At 34.4% G+C, this 21,985-nt stretch overlaps 8 protein-coding genes across 8 annotated transcripts; 2 read left to right on the forward strand and 6 right to left on the reverse strand.

The window, feature by feature from the left end:
• Nucleotides 1-84: 84 nt before the first annotated feature.
• Nucleotides 85-4,202, reverse strand: BX664DRAFT_303113 (uncharacterized protein; the record flags this gene model as incomplete). The annotated part of the gene is made up of 12 exons (XM_051542464.1): nt 3,944-4,202; nt 3,812-3,876; nt 3,661-3,739; nt 2,902-3,554; nt 2,349-2,790; nt 1,569-2,265; nt 1,356-1,489; nt 857-1,287; nt 585-734; nt 409-499; nt 258-288; nt 85-182 (listed from the first exon to the last, which is right to left on the reverse strand). The coding sequence occupies exons 1-12, from the start codon at nt 4,046-4,048 to the stop codon at nt 85-87; spliced, it is 2,976 nt and encodes a 991-aa protein (XP_051396687.1). The 5' UTR covers nt 4,049-4,202.
• A 935-nt stretch (nt 4,203-5,137) lies between these two features.
• Nucleotides 5,138-6,151, forward strand: BX664DRAFT_269152 (DNA glycosylase; the record flags this gene model as incomplete). The annotated part of the gene is made up of 6 exons (XM_051541038.1): nt 5,138-5,205; nt 5,270-5,600; nt 5,669-5,682; nt 5,762-5,814; nt 5,893-6,005; nt 6,083-6,151. 6 exons carry the CDS (start codon nt 5,138-5,140, stop codon nt 6,149-6,151), a joined length of 648 nt encoding a protein of 215 aa, XP_051396688.1.
• Nucleotides 6,152-6,274: 123 nt separating this feature from the next.
• BX664DRAFT_341912 (uncharacterized protein) lies at nt 6,275-7,329 on the forward strand. Its single transcript, XM_051547070.1, has 6 exons — nt 6,275-6,462; nt 6,552-6,633; nt 6,697-6,848; nt 6,905-7,013; nt 7,080-7,140; nt 7,231-7,329. Exons 1-6 carry the CDS (start codon nt 6,297-6,299, stop codon nt 7,306-7,308), a joined length of 648 nt encoding a protein of 215 aa, XP_051396689.1. The 5' UTR covers nt 6,275-6,296; the 3' UTR covers nt 7,309-7,329.
• Nucleotides 7,330-7,349: 20 nt separating this feature from the next.
• On the reverse strand, nt 7,350-7,876 carry BX664DRAFT_269264 (uncharacterized protein; the record flags this gene model as incomplete). The annotated part of the gene is made up of 2 exons (XM_051541046.1): nt 7,350-7,520; nt 7,583-7,876. Coding segments are annotated over 2 exons (465 nt in total), but the record flags the coding sequence as incomplete, so codon positions are not given.
• Nucleotides 7,877-8,604: 728 nt separating this feature from the next.
• Nucleotides 8,605-11,068, reverse strand: BX664DRAFT_269113 (uncharacterized protein; the record flags this gene model as incomplete). Its single annotated transcript, XM_051541036.1, has 6 exons — nt 8,605-8,839; nt 8,930-9,096; nt 9,235-9,499; nt 9,904-10,370; nt 10,441-10,777; nt 10,890-11,068. Coding segments are annotated over 6 exons (1,650 nt in total), but the record flags the coding sequence as incomplete, so codon positions are not given.
• Nucleotides 11,069-12,372: 1,304 nt separating this feature from the next.
• Nucleotides 12,373-13,074, reverse strand: BX664DRAFT_341918 (uncharacterized protein). The gene has a single exon (XM_051547071.1). The coding sequence runs from the start codon at nt 13,053-13,055 to the stop codon at nt 12,456-12,458; it is 600 nt and encodes a 199-aa protein (XP_051396692.1). The 5' UTR covers nt 13,056-13,074; the 3' UTR covers nt 12,373-12,455.
• A 956-nt stretch (nt 13,075-14,030) lies between these two features.
• BX664DRAFT_341919 (uncharacterized protein) lies at nt 14,031-14,657 on the reverse strand. Its single transcript, XM_051547072.1, has one exon. It carries the CDS (start codon nt 14,650-14,652, stop codon nt 14,074-14,076), a length of 579 nt encoding a protein of 192 aa, XP_051396693.1. The 5' UTR covers nt 14,653-14,657; the 3' UTR covers nt 14,031-14,073.
• Nucleotides 14,658-15,630: 973 nt separating this feature from the next.
• On the reverse strand, nt 15,631-16,229 carry BX664DRAFT_205936 (uncharacterized protein). The gene has a single exon (XM_051540141.1). The coding sequence runs from the start codon at nt 16,176-16,178 to the stop codon at nt 15,690-15,692; it is 489 nt and encodes a 162-aa protein (XP_051396694.1). The 5' UTR covers nt 16,179-16,229; the 3' UTR covers nt 15,631-15,689.
• Nucleotides 16,230-21,985: the final 5,756 nt, after the last annotated feature.

Below are 21,985 nucleotides of genomic sequence, written 5' to 3' on the forward strand. Positions count from 1 at the left end.
TTGTAAGCTGCACGACTCTATGGAAAAGAAATAGAAAAAAAAAAAAGTAATTAGATGACCACTACTTTTGTCATCTGTTCATCATTAATATACCTTGACTTTGGATTCATCACAAACAGAAAATCGAGTATCATCAAAATTATGCCATTCACCACGATATCCATTTCTTACACAAGCAGTGTCTTCAAAAAAAAAAAAAAAAAAAGAATTGTGAATATACATCGATGATTACTATTTTGATGACTCAAAGTACTTACAATGACCACCAGTTAACGATCCATAATGATTCTTAAATGGTTAGCACCAAAAAAGTTAGAGAGAGAAAGAGGGGAAAAAAAAATAGTATGATTTAGTGTTTTCAATAAGATTTCCCTGTATAGCAAAGTTTGCTTTTTTCATTTTCCTTACCGAAACTGCATAAAGGTCATAATTTAAGGTAGGTGGGGCGCAATCTTGAGGTATCATCGATTTAGGAAAATAACGACTCAAGTCAAGGTTTCTATAAACAATAATAAATCACGCCATTTGCATAAAGTTAATACATGTATGATGATGATGCAGTTATTTTTTAGGTTGATAAATACTTTGTAGGGAAATCAACATTGGTCTCCAATTTGTTTCGGAAGGGACCATCAAAGGAAAAACGTTTCAAATGAATCAACAAGACATCAGGCAATCGCGAGAGTGTAAGTGTCTTACTTGCTTTCCTTAACTTTTTACATTTAGGACAATGCCTAGAAAAAAAAAGAAAAAAAAGGTAAATAAAGAAACAAAAAAAAAATTACTTCCTTCGATCTATTCTCATTCCCCCAAATGAATTTTAGGTTTGATTTTTTTTCCTTATTCTACTACTTACCAAGCATCAGCTTTTTCCAATATTTCTTCCTTGACAAAATAATCTAAACATTGGTAAAGAGATACACTATTGGAAAGTTTTGTTCGTTTGGAAGGGATGGGTAAAGACAAAGACATGAAAGCATTATATGTTGTTGAAGTGGTTTTACATGACAAACAAGTAAGGCGACTACGATATTGACCTTGGAATAAACTGACAATAATACTTGCATTCCGTGCCAAATATTTTTCCCACGCCAAAGTACTTGCTTGATAATCTGGTAACAATTCGAAACGAGCTTCTTCGGCAGGATCATCCATACAATTTGACCGTGATGGAGTTCTAATAGCATTTAAATCTTCATGTATTCCATCGAGTAGAAAATTGAGGAATTCTTGAGAATCTTGTTGTTCACTACCAGAATATTGAGGTGCAAATCGGACGAGTGCTTCCTATTATATTATATTTAAAATCTATTATTCTTTTCATCTATCCCACACAATTTTCCTTTAGATCTTACTCTAAATGTGACAGGCGAGATAAAATTGTAATTTTCGCTCCACATGACACGAATCAATTCAGCAAAGCTCTCTGCCAATACGCCTCCTGTCCCAAGTGGATTTTGTTTGTTGATATCATTCTTGAATAAGCCAGCTATAAAGTAGATGATACACAGTTTAATATTTTTTTAAACCTTTCTTTTTTTTAAAAAAAAAAAAAAAAGAAAACTTACAAATAAAATATCTTGCAAAAGGAACTGTTCCGCTTAAACATTGTATGATGGAGTTCATATAGCATGTATTTCCCAAATTCTTTAATCCTGTTGTACCAATCAAAACACCTCCTAACTGAGAGAAAGAACTATCAGAAACAGGTGCGATGCGAGTATTTGTAGCAATGCTAGCATGAGGATTATTGTTGTTTGAAGTGATTGGTATTTTTGGAGGTAAATTTGGACCAGGCATTCCAGTGACAGTTGATGAAGTAGGTCCAGCAGATGAAGGTCGCAGAGTAGGTGGACTGACATGTGAAGTAGTTGCAATGGATGATGGTGACGGAGGTGGTGGTAATGGTCGTGTTGGTTTGGCAGGTACTGGTGGGATATCATATAATTTATTCGAAGTGGCTGTAAAACCATGAAATGGATTATCAATAAATGTATGACGTCGTTGTAACCCAGTTTCAGGCATCGTTGATGTATTTGGACGAATATCAGGATACCGTGAAGAAAAGTTGGCAATCTCATTTTCAGGTGTTGTGGTATTTTGTGAATAATAAGGATTAGGCATAGGAGCGGGCATGGGTATACTATTTGAATATGTATATGGATACGATTGTTGTATAGATGATGATGGTTGGTATGAATAATATGCCATTTGATTCGATTGACTCATTGATTGCAGGTGACCAACGCGTTGTTTTTGATTAAACTACGAAATAAGATAAAAAAAAAAAGATATTAAAGTTTATCATCATTATTATTCTTATTATCACCGAAAAAAAAAAAACTTACATAGTCATAAAGCGTATGATTTACTGGCGATACCTCTGTCTTTTCATGATAAGAATGCCCATCAATTCTTCCCATGTTAGCATTCATTAATCGATGTCCTTGTAAATGAGATGTGTTCCCTTGATAACCTAATTGCGACTGTTGTTGCTGTTTCGACGCTTCATCTTTGTTATCAAAACAATATACACCACGAGGACCAATAGAAGCGACCCAAGAGTCAAATCCACCTGCTAATAACATCGGTGCACGATTTAACTTTTTCGTAAATTCCAAATCATAAATGGCATTTTTTAAATAGGTGAGAGGCAAATTCATTTGCGTGATTGAAGGTGAGTTTTGGTCATAAAACACCACTAAATCAAATCTATTTCTTTGTTCAAAGAGTTGTTGTTCAGCTTCTGGGTTTAATACTAATGAATCTTGAATTTTATGCGAAGAGACACTAAAATTGATAAATAAAAAAATAAAAAAATATATATATATAAATATTGATCTATTCGCATACAATCTCTTTCTATTTTTTTTTTTTTTTCATATCAGCTTCAAAACATACTCTTTCCGAAGTACCAAAGGTTCAATTTGTACCATCCATCTGTGTTTGATACAAGCATGTCGAAACATATCGCGAGGTCGGACATCCAAAAGAAGTATACTAGCAGGATTATCCTTTCGAGTGATCCATTTTGCAAGTTCACGAGGTTCTACCTGAGGCATCTGAGGAAATACATTATTGGTTCGAGGTGGTAATTGAATGGGATTGGAGTAAGATGTATTATTGATATTTTCACGATCATTTATAACACTAGGAGATTCAGACAAAGCCTTCTCCCCTTTTGAACTCTGATGTGTTGAATTCGGGGTCACCTGAAGCTTGGCAAATTGAGATGATAATGATGATGTTGAATCTGTCTTCAAATTATCACTGACATCATTAGGGATGGTAGAGCTAGCATTGTTAAAATTCTTGGCAGATGGTGTATGAACAGGAACAGGTGGAAGATTATCTAGAGCTGATAGACCACTTGATGATATAGCAGGGTATTTATCAAGAGTTCTTTGAAGATCGATATCATCATCCTGATTTTCTTTATTGTCATCCGGGGAAGATAATGATTCTTGTTGATCTCTCCGTTTTTGCTTATCATACTGAGACTGCAGTTGTTCTCCAATATCTTCAAGTATAGTGAATATTTCGTTATTAGTTCTCTAAGAGGAATCAATAAATAGTTAGTAATCAAGAGGTAACAAAGCCTTTCCTCTTTTTAAAGGTGTTACGAACATGTTCCACCTATTACTTTCTCATTTCTCTTACCTTCCTTAGCTTGATATAAAATGGATCGTTTTGTGTGGAAGCATAATCCGGATGGTGCTGAATAATATCTAACATGATACTTGAGAAAGAAAAAAAAAATACAAGGTTATGATTTTCTAAGAAGTTTATCCTAGTTGATGTTTAGCTTTACCTGCATCCTTTCATGTAATGTACGTATGCGTTTTCTATGTTACCGAGACGTAATGCAATATCTCCCTATATCATTTATATTGAGTTCAACACTATAAAATTCATATGATTTTTTTCACTTTATAAAACTTACTTCTTCGTAGAGACGGTTCACTGATGATATCCATCGTTTTACACCATAGTTTGTTGTTTGTGATTTATCGACGGCAGCCCTGAGACGTAACTCTGCCAAGGTCATTTGTTATATATAGATATATATAAAAAGAAGTTCAAGATGTGACAAGAATATAGTAGTATTTCTTCTTCCACAAATATGAGAAAAGACTATGTTATTGTCTTCTTGAGATGGAGGATAAGAGAAGATGCTGAAGAAAAAAAAGGTAGTGTTGAACAAAGAAGAACCAAAAAAAAAAAAAATGTAATACCTGTCTATCTTTAAAGTAAGAGAAGGATTGCCCGGTCCGGAATATAAAAGATACATGTATTTCTCTCTTTTTGCTACACCAAGACAATAGTGATTGATGGTAATCTTTTAATATTTCAAAATGAATCATTTTTATGATTTGATTTCTTTATTTTATCTGTTATATCTCCTTTAGAAACAGAGTATGACAACTTTTTTTTTTTTTTGTAAATTGATTTCCAATGGAATTGATTCCCTTTGTTTCTTAACATGCTTCTGCGCCCCCCTCTTTTTCCCAAACTTTATACTGAGTCCTAATTTCATCAAGGGAAATAATTTCCAAGTAATTCACCTTTTTTTCTTCTTTCTTTTATACTTTTTTTTTTCAACTTGTTTCTACATTGTTCTTGTCATGATAAGAAAAAGCGCACGTTTAGCAGAACAACCTGTTAAGTCATACTCGAAAGCTAATAAAAAAACTATTACTAAAAAGTAATAACATCAAAGTGAAAAATAAAATAAAATAAAATAAAATAAAAAACCAATATGGTCTTACTAATAACCTTACTCTTGGTAGGATAAAAAAATCCAGCATAAATATCAAAAAAGAATTCAAGAAAACGAAAAGTGGATCTGACATTTTAAATACAAAAACGAGTGTGGTAAAAACTGGTGAAAAATCCCTGATTTTTTTTTGTAAACATGTTAGTCAAAGGATTTACAGTATTCTCTTGTTCCTATTAGAAAAATGAGTTGGAAAGTATCATTAAAGAATCAACATCGAGTGGCGACGTGTCTACTACTACTACGATGATGGCTTCTGATACAGCGAATATCATTACAGCAGCAGTACTTCCACGGAAATATGATGTTGAAAAAGCATGGCATCATATCAAATCAGTGGATGCTAAATTAGCAAAAGTGATGGATGATCGAGCGTTTAAAGAATTTCAGCAAAGAATCAAGTTGGCAGATGGATCTAATCCATTTAAGTAATATAAAAATACAATAGTTATATTATACAATCCATCTGATTATGTTTTAATTTTTCAAAAGATCTTTGGTGACCTCAATCATCTTTCAACAAATTCACGGTAAAGCCGCAGCATCCATTCGGAATAGATTTTTACGTTCATTTGAATCACCGATTCCATTTCCTGCTGATGAAATTCTGCCTTCTTCTTTTCCATGGTTTCCAACTCCAGACATGATCTTGGCAAAAACTACTGAAGAACTTAGATCAGTAGGCTTGTCCCAAAGGAAAACAGAATATATACAAGATTTATCCGCTAAATTTGCTAATAATACCATCGTTAGTGAGGAATTGGATAGAATGTCAGATGAGACTATTTCCAAATTATTGTGTTCAGTCAAAGGAATTGGGCAGGTAAACAAAATCATTATCTATAAGCGAATGATGAAATAATATAATATATTTTTTTTTTGGATCTATAGTGGACAGTGGACATGTAAGGAAAATTTCGTACACTTAAAAAAAAAAAGATATTGAATCAAATGTAATAACAAATAAATATCTTTTCCTTTTAGGTTTCTAATGTTCAATTTATGTCATCCTGACGTACTTCCTGTCTCTGATCTGGGTAAAATTAAAAAAAAAAAAAAGAAAAGGAAAAAAAAAAGGGTGCATGAAACAATTGATTCATTGATTACCTAAACAGGTGTGAGAAAAGGAGTGGCTCTCCATTTTAACACAGGCAATAAAAAAGATAAGAAGAATCAAATCATACTTCCATCACCAGATGAAATGCGTCAATTAACAGAAAAATGGAAAGTAAGACCGAATAAAATCGAATGAAATGACAAATCAATCAAATTTAAATATTGTTTTTTTTTTTTTATTGGAAATAGCCGTATCGCACATTGGGAAGTTGGATGATGTGGAGGTTGATGGAAATTAAAACTGTAGCCGATGACTAAAACCAAATTGACGCCATTTGTTACACATGTTGGGTAATTCCGTATTTGTATGCATATTAAGTCTTTCACTTTTTTTTTTCCTTTCTGTACTTTCTATTCTTCTTTTTGTTTTCTACTCTTTTTTTTTTTTTTTTTTTTATCACAAATGCATATTTTATTGATTTTTTTGGGAATCTTGGCATATGCCTTTGCTTTTCCAACCTTTCTCAAAAACTCGAATAAAGAGCCACCTTCTCCCGTACCCGTTGATCTTTTTGTTATGAGCAAGTGTCCCGATGCAGTCTATTGTGAATCTGTGTTTTCAACAGTTTGTAAATATATATATACATATACACATATATACATATATATATTATATTTTAGGACAGCCATTTACTTTCTTCTTTTTCTTTTTTTATAGTAAAGAAGGTCAACGTCCCCGTAACATTCGATGTCAACTACATTGCTCAATACGCTAGTTCTGCTCCTTTTGCTCATATATGGTAAGCATATCCCTGCTTATTTTCATGCTCAGAAAGTAACAAGTACTTTATTACTGTTAAAAGTAAACATGGTAGTTCAGAATGTTTAGGAAACATACAACAATTATGTTTCCATAAAGAATATCCTGATCCAAAGGATTGGTTTTCTTTTAATCTTTGTATGAACAAAAACTATCAGTTGATTGGTTTAGACGATGACTTGGCCAAGAACTGTGGTAAAGAATTTGAGAAAAAGATGATATATTTTGAATCAACTAAACTTTTATTATAGCTCAAGATCTAAACAAGTCATATGCACCTGTCGAACATTGCTCACATAGTGCAACGGGTGTTGGTTTACTCACAGAAAGTGCGCAGAAAACAAAATCATTAGGTGTTAGGTAGAGTGACATAAAGAAAAAAAAACATTTTGAGTATGAACTCATTTGTCTATATATTCTGATAAGCTCGAGCTGTACAGTCTTCATTGACAACAAATTACGATGTATTCATGATGGGGAGTGGAAGGTAAATAATATATTTTGAAAAACACAGGATCACTAATAAATATTTTCCATACAATTTTCTTTATATATATATATATTATGGGGATGAAAGAATTGTACTGATGGACATGAAGTTGATGATTTTATTCAAACAATTGAAGATGCATATCATAAACAAAACAAATACTAAATAAAGATGTATCTTATTGATGATCATAACACTATATATTATTACTTTTTTGATTTTTTGACAAATGATCCGGTTGTCTTCAAAACTTTGATCCTTGTATTCTTGTAAGGTACGGCATTTGTACTGTTAGACTGATTTAACCAAGGTGCTTCCACCCAAGGTGCTTCATTCACTGCTAATCGTAATGATTCTTCTGTACCCGTATGATTTAACTAGTATGATATAATATATTGATCATGAGTCCCTCTTTCTAAAGCCCTTTTATGTTTCTTACCTCCAAAAAGAGTACACAAACCCGTTGGAGCTTCAAGGCTTGCGCTAGTAACGTTTCGGCATTAGCAGGTAACTGAATTAACTTGATGTTGGCGAGTGCTGCCATGGACAATAAATGAGAACATAGGTGTAAAGGCTTGATATCACGACGGCAGACGAAAATGACAGGCGTAAGAGTATTATTCGTTTCATTTGTTTCTTCTGATATTGGTTTAGTCAAATCCTTTCTTTGTTTGCGTTTTTGGATAATACGTTCTATATGTTTGGTAACATCGTTCAGTCCCAGTAGTATACGTTGTTCTGCTACTATACTGGGAGCATCATCATATTGAGAAGTAGAAGATTCAGTGTTTGATATTGCTTTTTTAGATACACGAGTCGCGGTTCGTTTCTTTTGTTTATGTAGACCTATTGGTTGAAGTATTCTATAATAAAAGATGAAAAAGTCAGTTTCTATTTGATATTGAGTACAATAGATTAACCTACGTCAAAAGAGCATTCATGATTCGATCTGAAAGATCTGGTTGAATACGAGGCCTGGAAAGAATAGACATATGAATATCGAACGTTATTTTAAGAACGATGTAAATGAAATATTTCTCTTACCATTTGATTGTAAAAGGTGAATCCAGAGCACTTCTATATACTTGTCTTTTTTCCTTTGATTGTTGCCGAATATTATCTCCAACATGAGTTTTGACTTTGGACATATTGTCAATGTGTTTTTGGGTATGATCAAAAGAAACAAGAAATTTTTTTTCGGAAGCTCCGATTCAGTTTAAAGTTGTTTTTTTTGGAATTTTAAGGTTTGAAGATCAATTAAAAGAAAAAAAAAAGAATGGAACAAAAAAGAAAAGTATAGTATACAGTTTATTATTCAAATAATGTATTATTCTTTAACTTGATTAGTGATAATAGGAAGCATGAATTTGGCACGTAATCCTCTTCCAACATAAATTTCTTTTATCAAGGCTCTGAGCGCAGGTGTAGGAGGTGCTAACAAAAGTAATTTGAATGATTTTATTAATACGAAGAAAAAGTTTGGTTATAAAAGTCTTTTTTTTTTTTTTTTTTTTTACCTGTGTCACAAAGGATCTTTAGAATCCGTAGAATCAAAGTTTCACTACCAGGAGTATAGCTCTTTACAGATTGAACAAGACCAGCTGAATCAATACCCATTGATGTTACCATATTATAAATGTGTTGCCGAATATATCGTTGTACATGCTGATCAACTTGATTATATACAGGGAATAATCTATTATGGAATAAAGAATTAGTGAAGAAATTTAATAGGAAAAAAAAACGGTTTAGTTTTCTCTTATGATATCTTTAAAATAACACTTACTGAACTAATAATTCATGCTTTTTGATACATAGTGCAAAGAACAAATCTGTATGCCGTACGACATCCTGCTCTGGCCAACTTGTAGATATTGATTCTGATTGTTCTTTTATTTGCTTTTCTTTCTCCTGCGCTTGTTCGTCATTTTTAAGCTCAGGATTGACTTCTTTCTCGATCTTTGGCTTGTCCTCATCATTGATTATTTTTCCTTCATCTTTTATTGCCGATGATATAGGAGGTTGTGTCAAAATGAGTATTGAATCAATAGCATGTTGTATAACTTGAGGAGCTATTGGATGAGACGGCACCCATCTTTTGACAGCTGCAATAGCGGTAGACCGTGTCTTCACATCGGGATCAGTACATAAATTGAGTAATATCGTAAGACATTGAGATCGAACGGTAGGACGCTGTGTTGCTAAATCTCGTAAGGTCGCTATGCACATTACAAACCTACTTGTTTGTTCTCGCATTATAGTTTGTATTTTGGTAATAATCGATTCATTGAGTGATGGAGCTGCTAAGAGTAGTTTTGTAAGAGTTTTATCCTTTGGCTCTAATACCATTATACCCCTTTCAACTATGCATACTAGCCAATCAAAGTAAGCTTTTTTCCTTTGTGTCTCCAAAGAAGTTGTAGGTTTTAGAAGGTTATACTTGCGGTTGTATTGTATATCATAATAGCGTTCCTCATGTAACCATGCCAAAGCGAGATCATACCTATGATTGATAAAGTATATATGATTAAGAAAGTTGCTTTTCTTTTTTTCTCTTTCTTTCTTTTTTTTTTTTTTTTTTGATTATCTCTTTACCTGTTGGGGAAATCTTCAAGAATAAAATCCAGTAATAGTTCCTTTAATTGATCCGATTCCGATCCTTCTATTTGATGTTTGCTAATAGGCATTTTGTCATCGGTTTGATCAAGCTTTACATCAATCTGATCTAATACCCCAGTTATTACTGTCCCCAGTGTGAACACTTTTGAAAGAAGTAAAGCCCAGAATGCTTTGGTTGTAGCACTCCATGTGAGAAGGCGTGGAGTAGATTGCTGTAATGATGTGTTTTGTAGGTGTGGCCGTTTGACTGAATATTGATGTTTTGACTGATGAGCAAAGTAATCAGCTTCCAATAGACGCTGCATCGACATTTTCAATAAACCTTGTTGTTGATCTTGTGACATTGGTCGAGGTTCAGCTAAATTATATGGTTGCATCTTCAATGATTGACTAGCTCGTTCTTCAGCACTCGCTAATGGTGTTCGAATAGGAGTGACATGATCAGGTTCCAACATTTTTGTATCTACATCAGGTACTTTGGTTAACTTTTGTTCATCAGATAATGTGGAATGATCGATTAATGGTTGATTTTGAGAGAACGCCATTGGATTTGTCGCTGGAGTAGGTACTTGAAAGATATTCGCTTGCTGAAACATTGATTCCGGTAGCTATATAATGGATGGAAACATAATGAATAACATTAGATTCATATAAGTTAAAATTCATTTACCCTATTACCAATTTAAATCGTTCATTCAAGGTTTCCAAGGACACATTTTGTAAGATAGCAATACATAGATCAGTCACAACATTCAATGGCATGGATGAAACGTCAATAGTTTGACCTAGATTTTGATTCACTGATGAAATTTGAGGAATGGGATGATCGGATGTCCTGAGCTTTTTCTCTCCACGACCAGCACCACTTTCCGGTGCATGAGTCCTTTTCCGTCTATTATCTTCTTGTCGATCTTGGCCATTGCGTGAGGAGCGTGCTGGTAATGCTGCCGGGTTCCCACCTACCGAGGTAAATGCACCAAGTAGCTCTGATCTATAGGGTGATAGGCGATTCGTTCTATGGAGAATGAAAAAAAAAAAAAAGTACTATTAATACTGCTTATTTTTTCAAACAATCATCTATGGATGTTACTCTATAGATTAGTTTTATTTTGACCTTACTAACTTACTTGATCAAAGTGATGAATGCAAGTTTTATGCACTTTTCTATACTTCTTATTTCCACTGCTACCAAGTGTGCTGGTTTTTTCTTGCTCCATGTTACCAATCCTCCAATAATATTTCGAGTGAACTGAGGTCGTCGTCTTGCTAATTGAGTGAGACAACTAACAATGGCTGTAATAACGGCGGCAGATCTTTTGATATCAATGAAAGGGATAGTATTAGTATTATTAAAGGAAACACTTTGTATTCAAACAAATGAAAACTTACTCTTTTTTATCATGCAAACGATCCAATAATAGATCGACCCATTGCAATCCATCTGCTTCCAATCGAGATATATTCATCAGACGGTGACCTGGTCGTATAAGATTCACAGAGAAAGTATCCTAAAATACAAAAGTAAGTATGACTATTTCTTCGAATAACCTAAAAATCACTTGCTCACCTTTGTGCTTTCTTCTTTCTTTTCTTTTTTCGATTCCAGTAGGATCAACTGTTGGACACATTTGAACGCGTAAATACGAATACCAGCATTTGTATGGTTGATCCAGAACTTCCGTAATAAAGCTATTAATTGCTCGGTAGCATCCCACATTTGACTTTCAGTTTCATTTTTACATCTGAGAAAAAGAACGTAGGATTAGTAAAAAAAAGAGTGGTATAGTTAAAGTTTCATTAATTCATACACGGTAGTAAAGACAGGTGGAAGCACGATAGTAAAAGCTCGAATGACATCTTTCAAACCGCTTGTATTGTTACTCATTTCTTTATTCAGATTGAGTAAGACATTCATAAATCCAGTAGTAGCATAGGAAGAGGCAAGTTGAGGATGTTCAAGAACCTGATGGTTGAACGTTTGAAGTTGTTCTTGGGCCGTACTCATGCGATTATTGGTAGGGAATAAAAAAAAAAAAAAACTAAAATATAAGATGTATTAGATATAACAGTAACCTTTTAGTTATATGCACTGGGACTTTTTCTCAATATCTTGAGAAAAAGTCCTCCCTTTTTTTTGCAAGTCACTGCAACCCTCTGATTTCCCTGTGCCAATCCTCTTCTCGTATTCTTACAAATTCCGAATCCGTGCTTTTGGGTTAATTCTGCTACAAGTTAAATTGTAGAGATAGAGGAGATTGATGGTATGATATCCTTGTATTTTAGATAAATAACGAATACAAATAGTAAGCTATAAATGTGAGTTACGAAGAAAATAAAACATATGACAAAATTAAAAAAAAAAGCTGGATAATCAACGAATTCTATTTTAGGAAAGACCACCGTCATCGTCAATAGCCTTAACATGTTTTGTATTGGAGGAAGAATATATGAGCATGAAATAATCAATTTCACTTTTTTTTTTTATTCTTGAAGCTCAAAATGGATACTGATGAGAAAGAACTTGGTCAAACGTTCATGAAACAGATAATGACAATGGTAATAATATTGATATTAATAAAGAAGTTGATGATGATGATTGTAATAATAGAGGTAATTCTTTTTTATTTATTTATTTATTTATTATTGTATTGAATGATTTTTTACTATACAGAAACAAATCATATAAACTAGTTTTAGTTGCCAATTTTTGTTAATGTGAAATAAGTTGTTTCGGGATTTTGCCTATCAATTTCGCATTGCTTACAATGCTTTGATGTGGCCATCAGATACTTCCGGCATACATAATTTGTTCCTCTAGCTGAAGCAAGCTCACCTTGATGGCCGATATTGAAATTGTTTGCCCCTTTGTTAGGTAAGAACGAATAAAGGCTTGTTTTCCTCGTATCAAACATAAGGGTACCTTCCGTCCTTTTGAGGATATTCGTAGGTACATCTTCCAAATAGAGAGGAGGATTTGCACCCGCCAATTGTATACCCCATTCTCCCTTAATTATTTGTGGTATAACGGTAATGCTAGAAGTGCTATTAACTCTATCCATAAGAACCATTCTTGCTTCACCAAACCTACCACGTGGTCCCAAAACTAGCCCATGCTTTAGAGCCTTGAACATATAAGTAGCATTGGCAGTGATAGGCATGCCTTGGATGTCCAGAAGATCGTTGTTCTCAGGCCAAAAACATTTTCCTTTCTTAATTTGAGTAGAACCTTCAATTACAGAGACCAAGATGCAAAAAAATACGAAACAGAATAGACTATAGGTGCGGTTAATCATTGATAATACAATAATAGCTACAGCAATAAATCAACGACAACAAAAGAAAAAAAAAAGAAGGAGCTTTTATATCTTTCCCTGGCTTACAATTATGAATTTTTTTAAACTTCATGAGATGCATAACAGCAATCCCGAAGAAGTAAACAGACAGCACTCTCATGCAGGCTTTTCATCTGCGTTTGAAACCTTTTTTCTCTTTTACTTCTTTCATTATGGAAGATGTCCCTGTCGTGTGCGGTAGAGCGATCTCATCTAGCTACCCTAAAACATCCACGTTGTGATGGGTACTATTTTGTCCCTTTCCTATACAATGTAATTTTTACTCCACTACTGATTTGATTTTACGCCATTGCACATATTCTATCCTGAAAAGGGATCTTCGTCTTCATCCTCTTTTTCTCTTTCCCTCCATTCATCTTTTGCTTTTTTTGTACTTTTGATTATATTTGATTGATTCTTCCTTGATAATAAAGTTGATGAGGTTAGCCAGATGTCAAATAGTCATACCATACTCTTTTCCCCATATATAGATAATATGTTAACAGTAATTATACATTAACCGTGAATGACTGTTTGCTGCTAAGACTGATCAGTAAGTTGGATGGGTCGCTACTAATGATAAGAATTTAGATTCCAATCCATCCCCCATTCTGCCTTTTCCACATTCATTAAAATAAAGATTTCCTCTTAATCCTTCTCTTGTTCATCATGCAGTAACAGGGTGGGGGATGAATTCTACCTCTTGTTGCAGGAAATAGTTTTCCCGATCTAGATCGTAAAAAATAAACAGTGACAACAGTCATTTTGTACGCAAGGTATGACATAAGAAGAGTAATAAAAAAAATATAATAACAAAGAGACACAAACTTAAAAAGATAAAAAAAAAGTAATGATAATAATCGGTATCATTTCTTCCTCCTTTTGTGTTCAGGTTTTTAATTAAAAAAAAAAAAAGATAATTTTATTATTGTTATGCGTAATTCTTTTACTATACTGGAACAAATCGTACAAGGTAGCTTTAGTTGCCAACTTTTGTTAATGTGAAATAGGTCAGTTCAGGATTTCGCTTATCAATTTCGCATTGCTTACAACCCTTTAATGTGGCCATCAGATACTGATAACAGCTATACACTGTTTCACCGTACTCAGTTCGGGAAGCTAGTTGTTGTCGACCGATATTGAAATTGTTCGCTCCTTTGTTAGGTAGGTACCCAAGTATGCCTCTTCGAGTATCAAACATGAGTGTATCGAAGACATCGTTCAAATAGAGAGGAGGATTTGCATCCGCTAATCGTATATCCCAACTTCCACCAGTTATTTGTGGAATAACGGTAATACTAGAAGTGCTGTTAACTCTGTCCAGGAAAACTCCTCTTGCTTCACCGAATATACCATGTTGTCCCAAAACCAGACCATGTCTTAGAGCCTTGAGTGTATAAGAAGAACCGGGAGTAATAGGCATACCTTGAATGTCCACAAGATCATTGATACGAGGCCAGACACAGTTTCCATCCCTTTCTCGATAAAAACCTTCAACTGAAGAAGCCAATATGCCAAGGAATATAAAACAGAATAGACTATAGATTCTACAAGTCATTGATAATACTGGATAATAAATCAGCACAAAAAAGAGAAGGAGCTTTTATATCTTTCCTTGGTTTTCAATGATGAATTTTAAACTTCATGAGATGCATAACAGTAATCCCGAAGAAGTATGCAGACAGCACTCTTATGCAGGCCTTTCATCTGCATTTAAAACCTTTTTTCTCTCTTACTTCTTTCATTATGGAAGATGTTCCTGTCGTGTTTGGTACAACGATCTCATCTAGCTAACCTAAAACGTCCATGTTGTTATGGTCTATTTCCTATACAATTAATTTTTACTCGACCACTGAGTTTGATTTTACGCTATTGCCTATTCTATCCTGAAAAGGGATCTCCGTGTTCCTCCTCTTTCCGTTTTTTTTTTTTTTTTTTTTTTTTTTCCCACCATTCACCTTTTGCTTTTTCTGCTTATTTTAATTATAATTGATTGATTCCTCCTTGATAATAAAATTGACCAGGTTTGCCAGATGTCAAATTGTCATACCATACCCTATCTTTTCTCCCCGTATACAAGTAATATGGCAACAGTAAATCATGCGTTATACATTAACCGAGAATTGACTGTTTACTACTAAGATTGGTCATTAACTTGGATGAAGCATTACTAAAGATCTCTACTTGTTCAACATTGAAACAGATTTTAAGCCAACTCCCACTCTACCTCTTCAACAGTCACTAAAACGAAGGTTTCCTCTGAATGCTTTTCTTGTGTGATCATGCAACTATTGCAGAAAATGGTTTTCCGAACCTAGAGCGCAAAAAAAAACAGTGACAACAGCCATAATTATGTGTTATAGAAGATGATATAAGAAGAGTAATAAAAAATAAACAAATGTAAAAATAAAATAAAACACAAACTTGAAAAAGATAGTATTGATATTGAGAAAAGAAGTGATGGTGATAGTTGTGATAATAATGGAGAGAGTTCCTTCTTTTTTCTGCGTTCAAATTTTTAATAAGAAAAAAGACAATTTTATTAATTGTTATGCGCAATCTACTCTACTGAAACAAAAATCATACAAGATAGTTTTAATTGCCAACTTTTGTTAATGTGAAATAAGTCAGTTCGGGGTTTCGCATATCAATATCGCATTGGGCACAATTCGTTAATGTGGCCATAAGTGTCTGAGAGCATGAATAAACTTTGTCACCATTTGGATATTCACGATAAGCGCTAGCTTGTTTACCGATATTGAAATTTTTTGCTCCTTTGCTAGGTGGAATTGACTGAAGTACTTTTTCCTGAGTATCAAACATAAGTGTAGCGTCGTTCGATAGGAATACATTAGTATATACATTAGCCAAATAGAGAGGAGGATTTGCATCCGCCAATTGAATATACCACGTTCCGCCACGTAGTTGTGGAATAACGGTAATACTGGAAGTACTATTAACTCGATCCAGGAGAACCATCCTTGCTTCACCAAATGGACCACCTTGTCCTAAAACTAGCCCTTGGTTTAGAGCCTTGAACATATAAGGAGAGTTGGCAGTGATAGGCATACCTTGAACGTCCATGTGGTATTTGTATGAGTCTTAATATGTAACGAGACAAAACGTAAGAATTTTATTAATAAAACTTAGTTAAAGAGAAAAAGGAACAAGTCCTATAAAAAACTCTTTTTATAAATAAACTATCAGATTACTCTGTAATCTGATCTCCACTATCGGATTATCAATATTCTAAACTCTAATCTAAATCTTTAAGTGTTGAATTACCACACTACCCCCTTCCAGTGTAGATCATCACTTCTACATTGTTTATATTTGTTTATGGGAACATATTGTAGTGGCTTATTTATTTTTTCTTTTCTTGTTGGTACCAATTGTTTGTCCACTTTTTCTTTTTCTTTGTTTTGTACTTTGTACATGTTCATTTTGTGGTGATTCATTAATCTTATTCCAATATGTTTCTATAGGTTTTTGACTATAAAAATTATCAGCGGGTTCCCAAGTGTTATACGACGAGTCATAATCTAACCATTTGACTTTATATATATACTTGTTTGTTTTAGGATCCTTTTTATGAGCTACAATTGCTTCAACGTCGTATGTAACTTCTTCGTTACCTTCATCTTCAATTACTGGCTTCAACTGTGATACTGTGTAGCTTTTAGGTAAGAGATCTCCAGTAGTGTCTTTTAAGACGTATGTACCACTTTGTGTTTTTCTAACAACTTTGTATGGTCCTTCATACTGAGGGTCCATTTTAGATCTATATTTTTCGTGCACTTTTACTCTTATAAAAGAACCTTCAGGTAAATCCCTTTGTGCATGTTTCTTGTCAAACTTTGGCTTTTGCAATTGGATAACCTTCATTGTCTTTTCTTCAATAGCTGGGAAGACAACCTCTCGTAGATCTTTGATCCGTTGGTTGACTTCTTCGGTTGTTAGTTCTCTTTGTTCACCAGTTTCTTCATTGTAGTTTTTGAAATCATTCAGCCTTCGACCGAACATTATATTAAATGGAGGGGTATTCAATCTTTTTGATATTTTGTTATTCATGGCTAGTTGGACAGAATATACGAATAAATCCCATTCACCTGTTACACCTTCGACAACCTTTTTGATTGCTCTCATTGCTGTACCTACTGTTCTTTCAGCAGCGCCATTGGACTGTGGATAGTAAGGTGTGATTAACCTGTGGTCAAATCCAGCCTTACGTTTGAATCTTTCCATGACTTGATTGGCAAATTCTTTACCGTTGTCAGATTGTATGATTCTAGGTATACCAAAATCACAAAATACAGGGATCATGGTTTTTACTACTTCTTCAGCAGTTTTATTTTTTATAGGTCGTAGGATTACAAAACGGGTGCATATGTCTATCATGACTAGAAGGTATTTGTTTCCTCTGTCAGTTGTGGGAAGTGGTCCAGCCAAGTCAATTGCCCAATGATCACCAGGTAATTTAGCATGTACTGGTCTATGTGGATTATATCCTGTTTTTACAATATTGAATTTCTGACATTGTGGGCATTTTTTCACTAAGTTGATCGCTTGATCATAGAGTTTAGGCCAATGTATACCATTGTTATGTATAGCTTTGATGATTGCTTCAGCACCAAAGTGTCCAAATAAATGTGCTTTTTCCAACAAATCTGCTTTTTCTTTTTCCGTTGGAGGTTCCATCATGTTATTTTTCAGATAAGTTGTTGTTGATGCTCTAATGATCTTATCATTTTTTGATGATGCATATGTAGATGATTTGATTTTTTCCAATTTACCCTCACCCAGCTCTTTTTCAGTGGGAAAAAGGCGTGATAAAGCATCTGGAAGAACATTGTCCATTCCTGGGAGGTGTATGATGGTGAAATTGTAATTCAAAATCGTATCAAACCATTTGGTAAGCATGGCATTGAGGTCTTTTTGTGTATGGATATACACCAATGCCTTATGATCAGTATGGAGTGTGAAGTGTCTACCCCATAGGTGTTGATGGAATTTATTGAGTGCAAACACAATGGCAAGCAACTCACGTTTGGTAGTACCATATCTTCTTTCAGATGGTGATAAGGATCGTGCCATAAAACCATTGTAGGATACTTTTTTGGTGGCGGGATCAATTTGATACATTGCAGCACCTATACCTACATCTGATGCATCAGTAGCTACATGGAAAGGTAAATCTGTATTGGGAGGGTGTAAAATAGGAGAAGCATGTAGGGCATTCTTCAAATTATTGAAGGCAACTGCATGATCTTCTGTCCAGAGTTTACCTAATTGTCCAGGTACATTGCGTAATCCATCCAAGGTGTGGGTCAAGACTGATATACGAGGTATATGCGCCCTGAAATAATTCACCAAGCCGAGGAATCTTTGGACATCTTTACCTGTACGAGGTGTTGGCCAATCCATAGTATTAGCTACTTTGCGTGGATCAAGATATTTACTACCTCTGGTAGAAACACAAAATCCTAACAAATAAATGGTTTGTTGAGCGAAGTGGCATTTTTTAGGATTAAGTACTAAATTGACATTTGTCAATTGATCAATGACCAACTTGGTGTGTTCCATGTGTGTTTGCATATCGACGCTGTAGATCACAATGTCATCTACGAATGTGGCAACAAATGTATGGAATGGAGCCTGTGTGAATAACTTTGTCATCACTCTTTGGAATTTGGATGAAATAGGTTTCAAGCCAAATGGACATCCACGAAACATATATTGTTTACCATCAACTGATGTGAAGGCGGTTTTATGTCGATGTGGTTTGTAAATAGGAAATCTGTGAAATGCATTAGTTAAATCAAGTGTACTAAATACATTTGCACCTTTTAGTTTTTCAAAAATACTATCGATCTTTGGTAAAGGGAATTTATCCTCTTTCAAGTATTTGTTGATGTGTCTGGGATCAAGACAAGGACGTTTATCTGTATAATTACCAGCAGAATCTTTTTTGGGTGCTAGTGTAAGAGGGCTATTCCAACGATTATCCACATTACTTGGTACTTCAGTGATGATTCCTTCATGTAACCATTTATCCACTGTTTCTTGCACCTTTGGTTTCAATGTATCAGCAATGGGATATTGAGCACGATATCCAACTGCATCCACTGGTGTATCCAAATAAATTATGGCATCAGGGTGAGTACAGAATGTGCTTGTAGGAATACTTTGATTTTTGTCTATACTTTCTTTAATATAGTGATCAAATGTAGATCGTTCGGATGTGGAACCATAAGGATGATTATTAGGTACTGGCACATCTTTGAAAGGATTTTCTTCTTCATCTTTACTAGGTGGACCCCAAGTTACTGCTAATCCAGTAAGACCTACACCTAATAATGGCATCAAATCTGTACCGATACTCATGGATCTATTATATGCAAGATCCATCACTACAAATTGAAATGTAAGATGTTTGCCGTTGTATTCTAATTTTAGTTTAGGTGTTAATCCATAGGCAGTGGTAGTGGTTTTTGCATCAGCTAAATAAATAGGATTTTTTGTAGAGGGACTTTGTAATATATCAATATTATTTTTTAAACAAAATGATTTATTTAAAGAAGAAAAATTTGCACCAGTATCTACTAATGCTAAGATCGGGACGTTCTCTACATAAATAGGTACGTTAATTTCATCTTTGATCAATTGATCATCTGTTCGGTTTTTCTTCTTTTTTCCCTTACATTCAAGTTTGTCATCATAGATGTCCATGTCATCCGTCAAACTTGCCGTGATGGCTTCCAAATTGTCATCCAAGACATCACTTTTCTTGATGGCCGCACGAGCAACTCTGTTCACTCGTTTTGGACAAACACTGTTATGTCCCGGCTTGTATATTTGACCACAACCATTTCCACAAGACACTCCCTCAGGATTCTTGTTGATGAATTTTCCTTTGGGGGCCCATTTTGAAGCTGATGTGCCATTGGCCACACCGGAGTCTCTATTATTAAAAAATTTTTTAATAGGCTGAGCTTCATGATGATGATGATGATACTTAGCAAATTTTCTTTTTTGTGAACTTCCTGAGCCCACTGGTTTCATGTTCAAATTTTCGAACAAATTGAATAATTCAGGCACACTCATTTTGTGTGCTGGCTTGGCCGCGACATTGACAACATCCACTACTTTTTGTTTCCAAACACTAGGTATGTTATCAAGAAGCATATGGAGAATAAACTCCGTGACCGTAATCTTCTCTATTTCTAAAGAATTAATCATACCAGAGAATTTCTTAAGGAAATCTTGGAATGATTCATCACCTTGTGATTTCATACCAGCAACCTTGTTAAGGTTCTTGGCTCTTTGTTGAGGCGTGTTGACACACTCAAACAACCAAGATTTGACCATTGGCCAAGTGACATTTGTACCCCTTTGGATACCATCAACCTTTGCACTATAATAAGTGCCATAAGTGTTACCTAACAACAAAGGAAAGAAATAACTGTGTTCTTCTTCCACATTGATGTTTTGGCTGCAACAATACTTTTCCAAATGAGCCATAAATTCTTTCACATTGTAAAAGATATGCCCATGAGGCTTGATTGCTACTTCATCATGAGAAAGTAAACGAGGCATGTCCCCAATTGGGTACCCATGATTGCGTTTCGCTGTGTTAACAGCTACTTGCTTGACAAAAGATGCTTCCCCTGGGAAACGTTTTGCCACATAGGCTTGGTATTTTTCCAACTTATTCCAAGCTGCATCTACTTTCTCTGCCATACCATCTTCTTCAGTACGGTTAATGAGATGTTCTTCATACTCATTTTGCAAATCATCAATATCCTGTTTCAACCTCTTGATGATCATCTTGCTGCGCTCGATGAGATGTTGATCATCAATCACCATGTCTTCAACATTGTTGTTGACGAGGTTGGTAATTGTTTCTTCCACAACTTGTGTGGGTGAAAAAGGAGAGGAATTATCTGACATGATGTCATTGTTGTTGGTGTTGTTGATAATGTTGTTGTTGTTCATGTTGATAGTGTTGTTGTTGTTGTTGTTGAATTCGTTAAAAAAAATGTTGTATTTGTATGAGTCTTAATATGTAACGAGACAAAACGTAAGAATTTTATTAATAAAACTTAGTTAAAGAGAAAAAGGAACAAGTCCTATAAAAAACTCTTTTTATAAATAAACTATCAGATTACTCTGTAATCTGATCTCCACTATCGGATTATCAATATTCTAAACTCTAATCTAAATCTTTAAGTGTTGAATTACCACAGTCCAGAAGATCATTTGCGCCAGACCAAAAACAGTCTCCATTATTAACTTGATAAAAACTCTCAACTACGGAGACCAAGATGCAAAGGAATATAAAACAGAATAGACTATAGATGCGACAAATCATTGATAATTGTAAGTAAAAATCAACAAAAAAAAAAAAAAAGGAAAAGCTTTTATACTTTTCCCTGTGGCAACGAAAAACCTTAAATTTCATGAGATGCATAATCGCGATCCAGAAGAAATACACAGCAAACTCATCGAAGTTTTCCATCAACGTTTAATTTTCTCTCTTGTTTCTTTCATTATCATTACAAGTATTCCAATGTGGATACCAACAATATGGTAAAGTTTGAAGCGATTCCGTATATAGAAGGAAACCTGTTGCACTGTACTCCTTAATTTCAGTAGATCGATCAGAGATCTACGACAAATCTACCAAGCTAACCTAAAATGTGCACATCTTTAGGAGTTGGATTTACGCCATTACACGACGTTATCCAGCAAGAAGGATTTTCTTTCTCCTCTTCTTTTCTTTTCTTTTCTTTTTTTTTTCCATAATTCAACTTTTGCTTTTTCTGCTTCTTTTGATTGGTCCTTCCTTGATAATACAATTGACAAAGTTGGAAAAATGACAAATAGCCATT

This window comes from Halteromyces radiatus (assembly GCF_025201355.1).
Source record: "Halteromyces radiatus strain CBS 162.75 chromosome Unknown BX664scaffold_9, whole genome shotgun sequence".
NCBI lineage: Eukaryota > Fungi > Mucoromycota > Mucoromycetes > Mucorales > Cunninghamellaceae > Halteromyces > Halteromyces radiatus.

What these genes read in the sequence shown, in the direction of transcription:
- BX664DRAFT_341919 (XM_051547072.1), bottom strand. Translation starts at nt 14,652, where the DNA reads ATGACTTGTAGAATCTATAGTCTATTCTGTTTTATATTCCTTGGCATA.
- BX664DRAFT_341918 (XM_051547071.1), bottom strand. Translation starts at nt 13,055, where the DNA reads ATGATTAACCGCACCTATAGTCTATTCTGTTTCGTATTTTTTTGCATC.
- BX664DRAFT_341912 (XM_051547070.1), top strand. Translation starts at nt 6,297, where the DNA reads ATGCATATTTTATTGATTTTTTTGGGAATCTTGGCATATGCCTTTGCT. An exon ending in GCTCCTTTTGCTCATATATG is followed by an intron (nt 6,634 to 6,696) that starts GTAAGCATATCC and finishes TACTGTTAAAAG; the next exon opens with TAAACATGGTAGTTCAGAAT. An exon ending in TGACTTGGCCAAGAACTGTG is followed by an intron (nt 6,849 to 6,904) that starts GTAAAGAATTTG and finishes CTTTTATTATAG; the next exon opens with CTCAAGATCTAAACAAGTCA.
- BX664DRAFT_205936 (XM_051540141.1), bottom strand. Translation starts at nt 16,178, where the DNA reads ATGGACGTTCAAGGTATGCCTATCACTGCCAACTCTCCTTATATGTTC.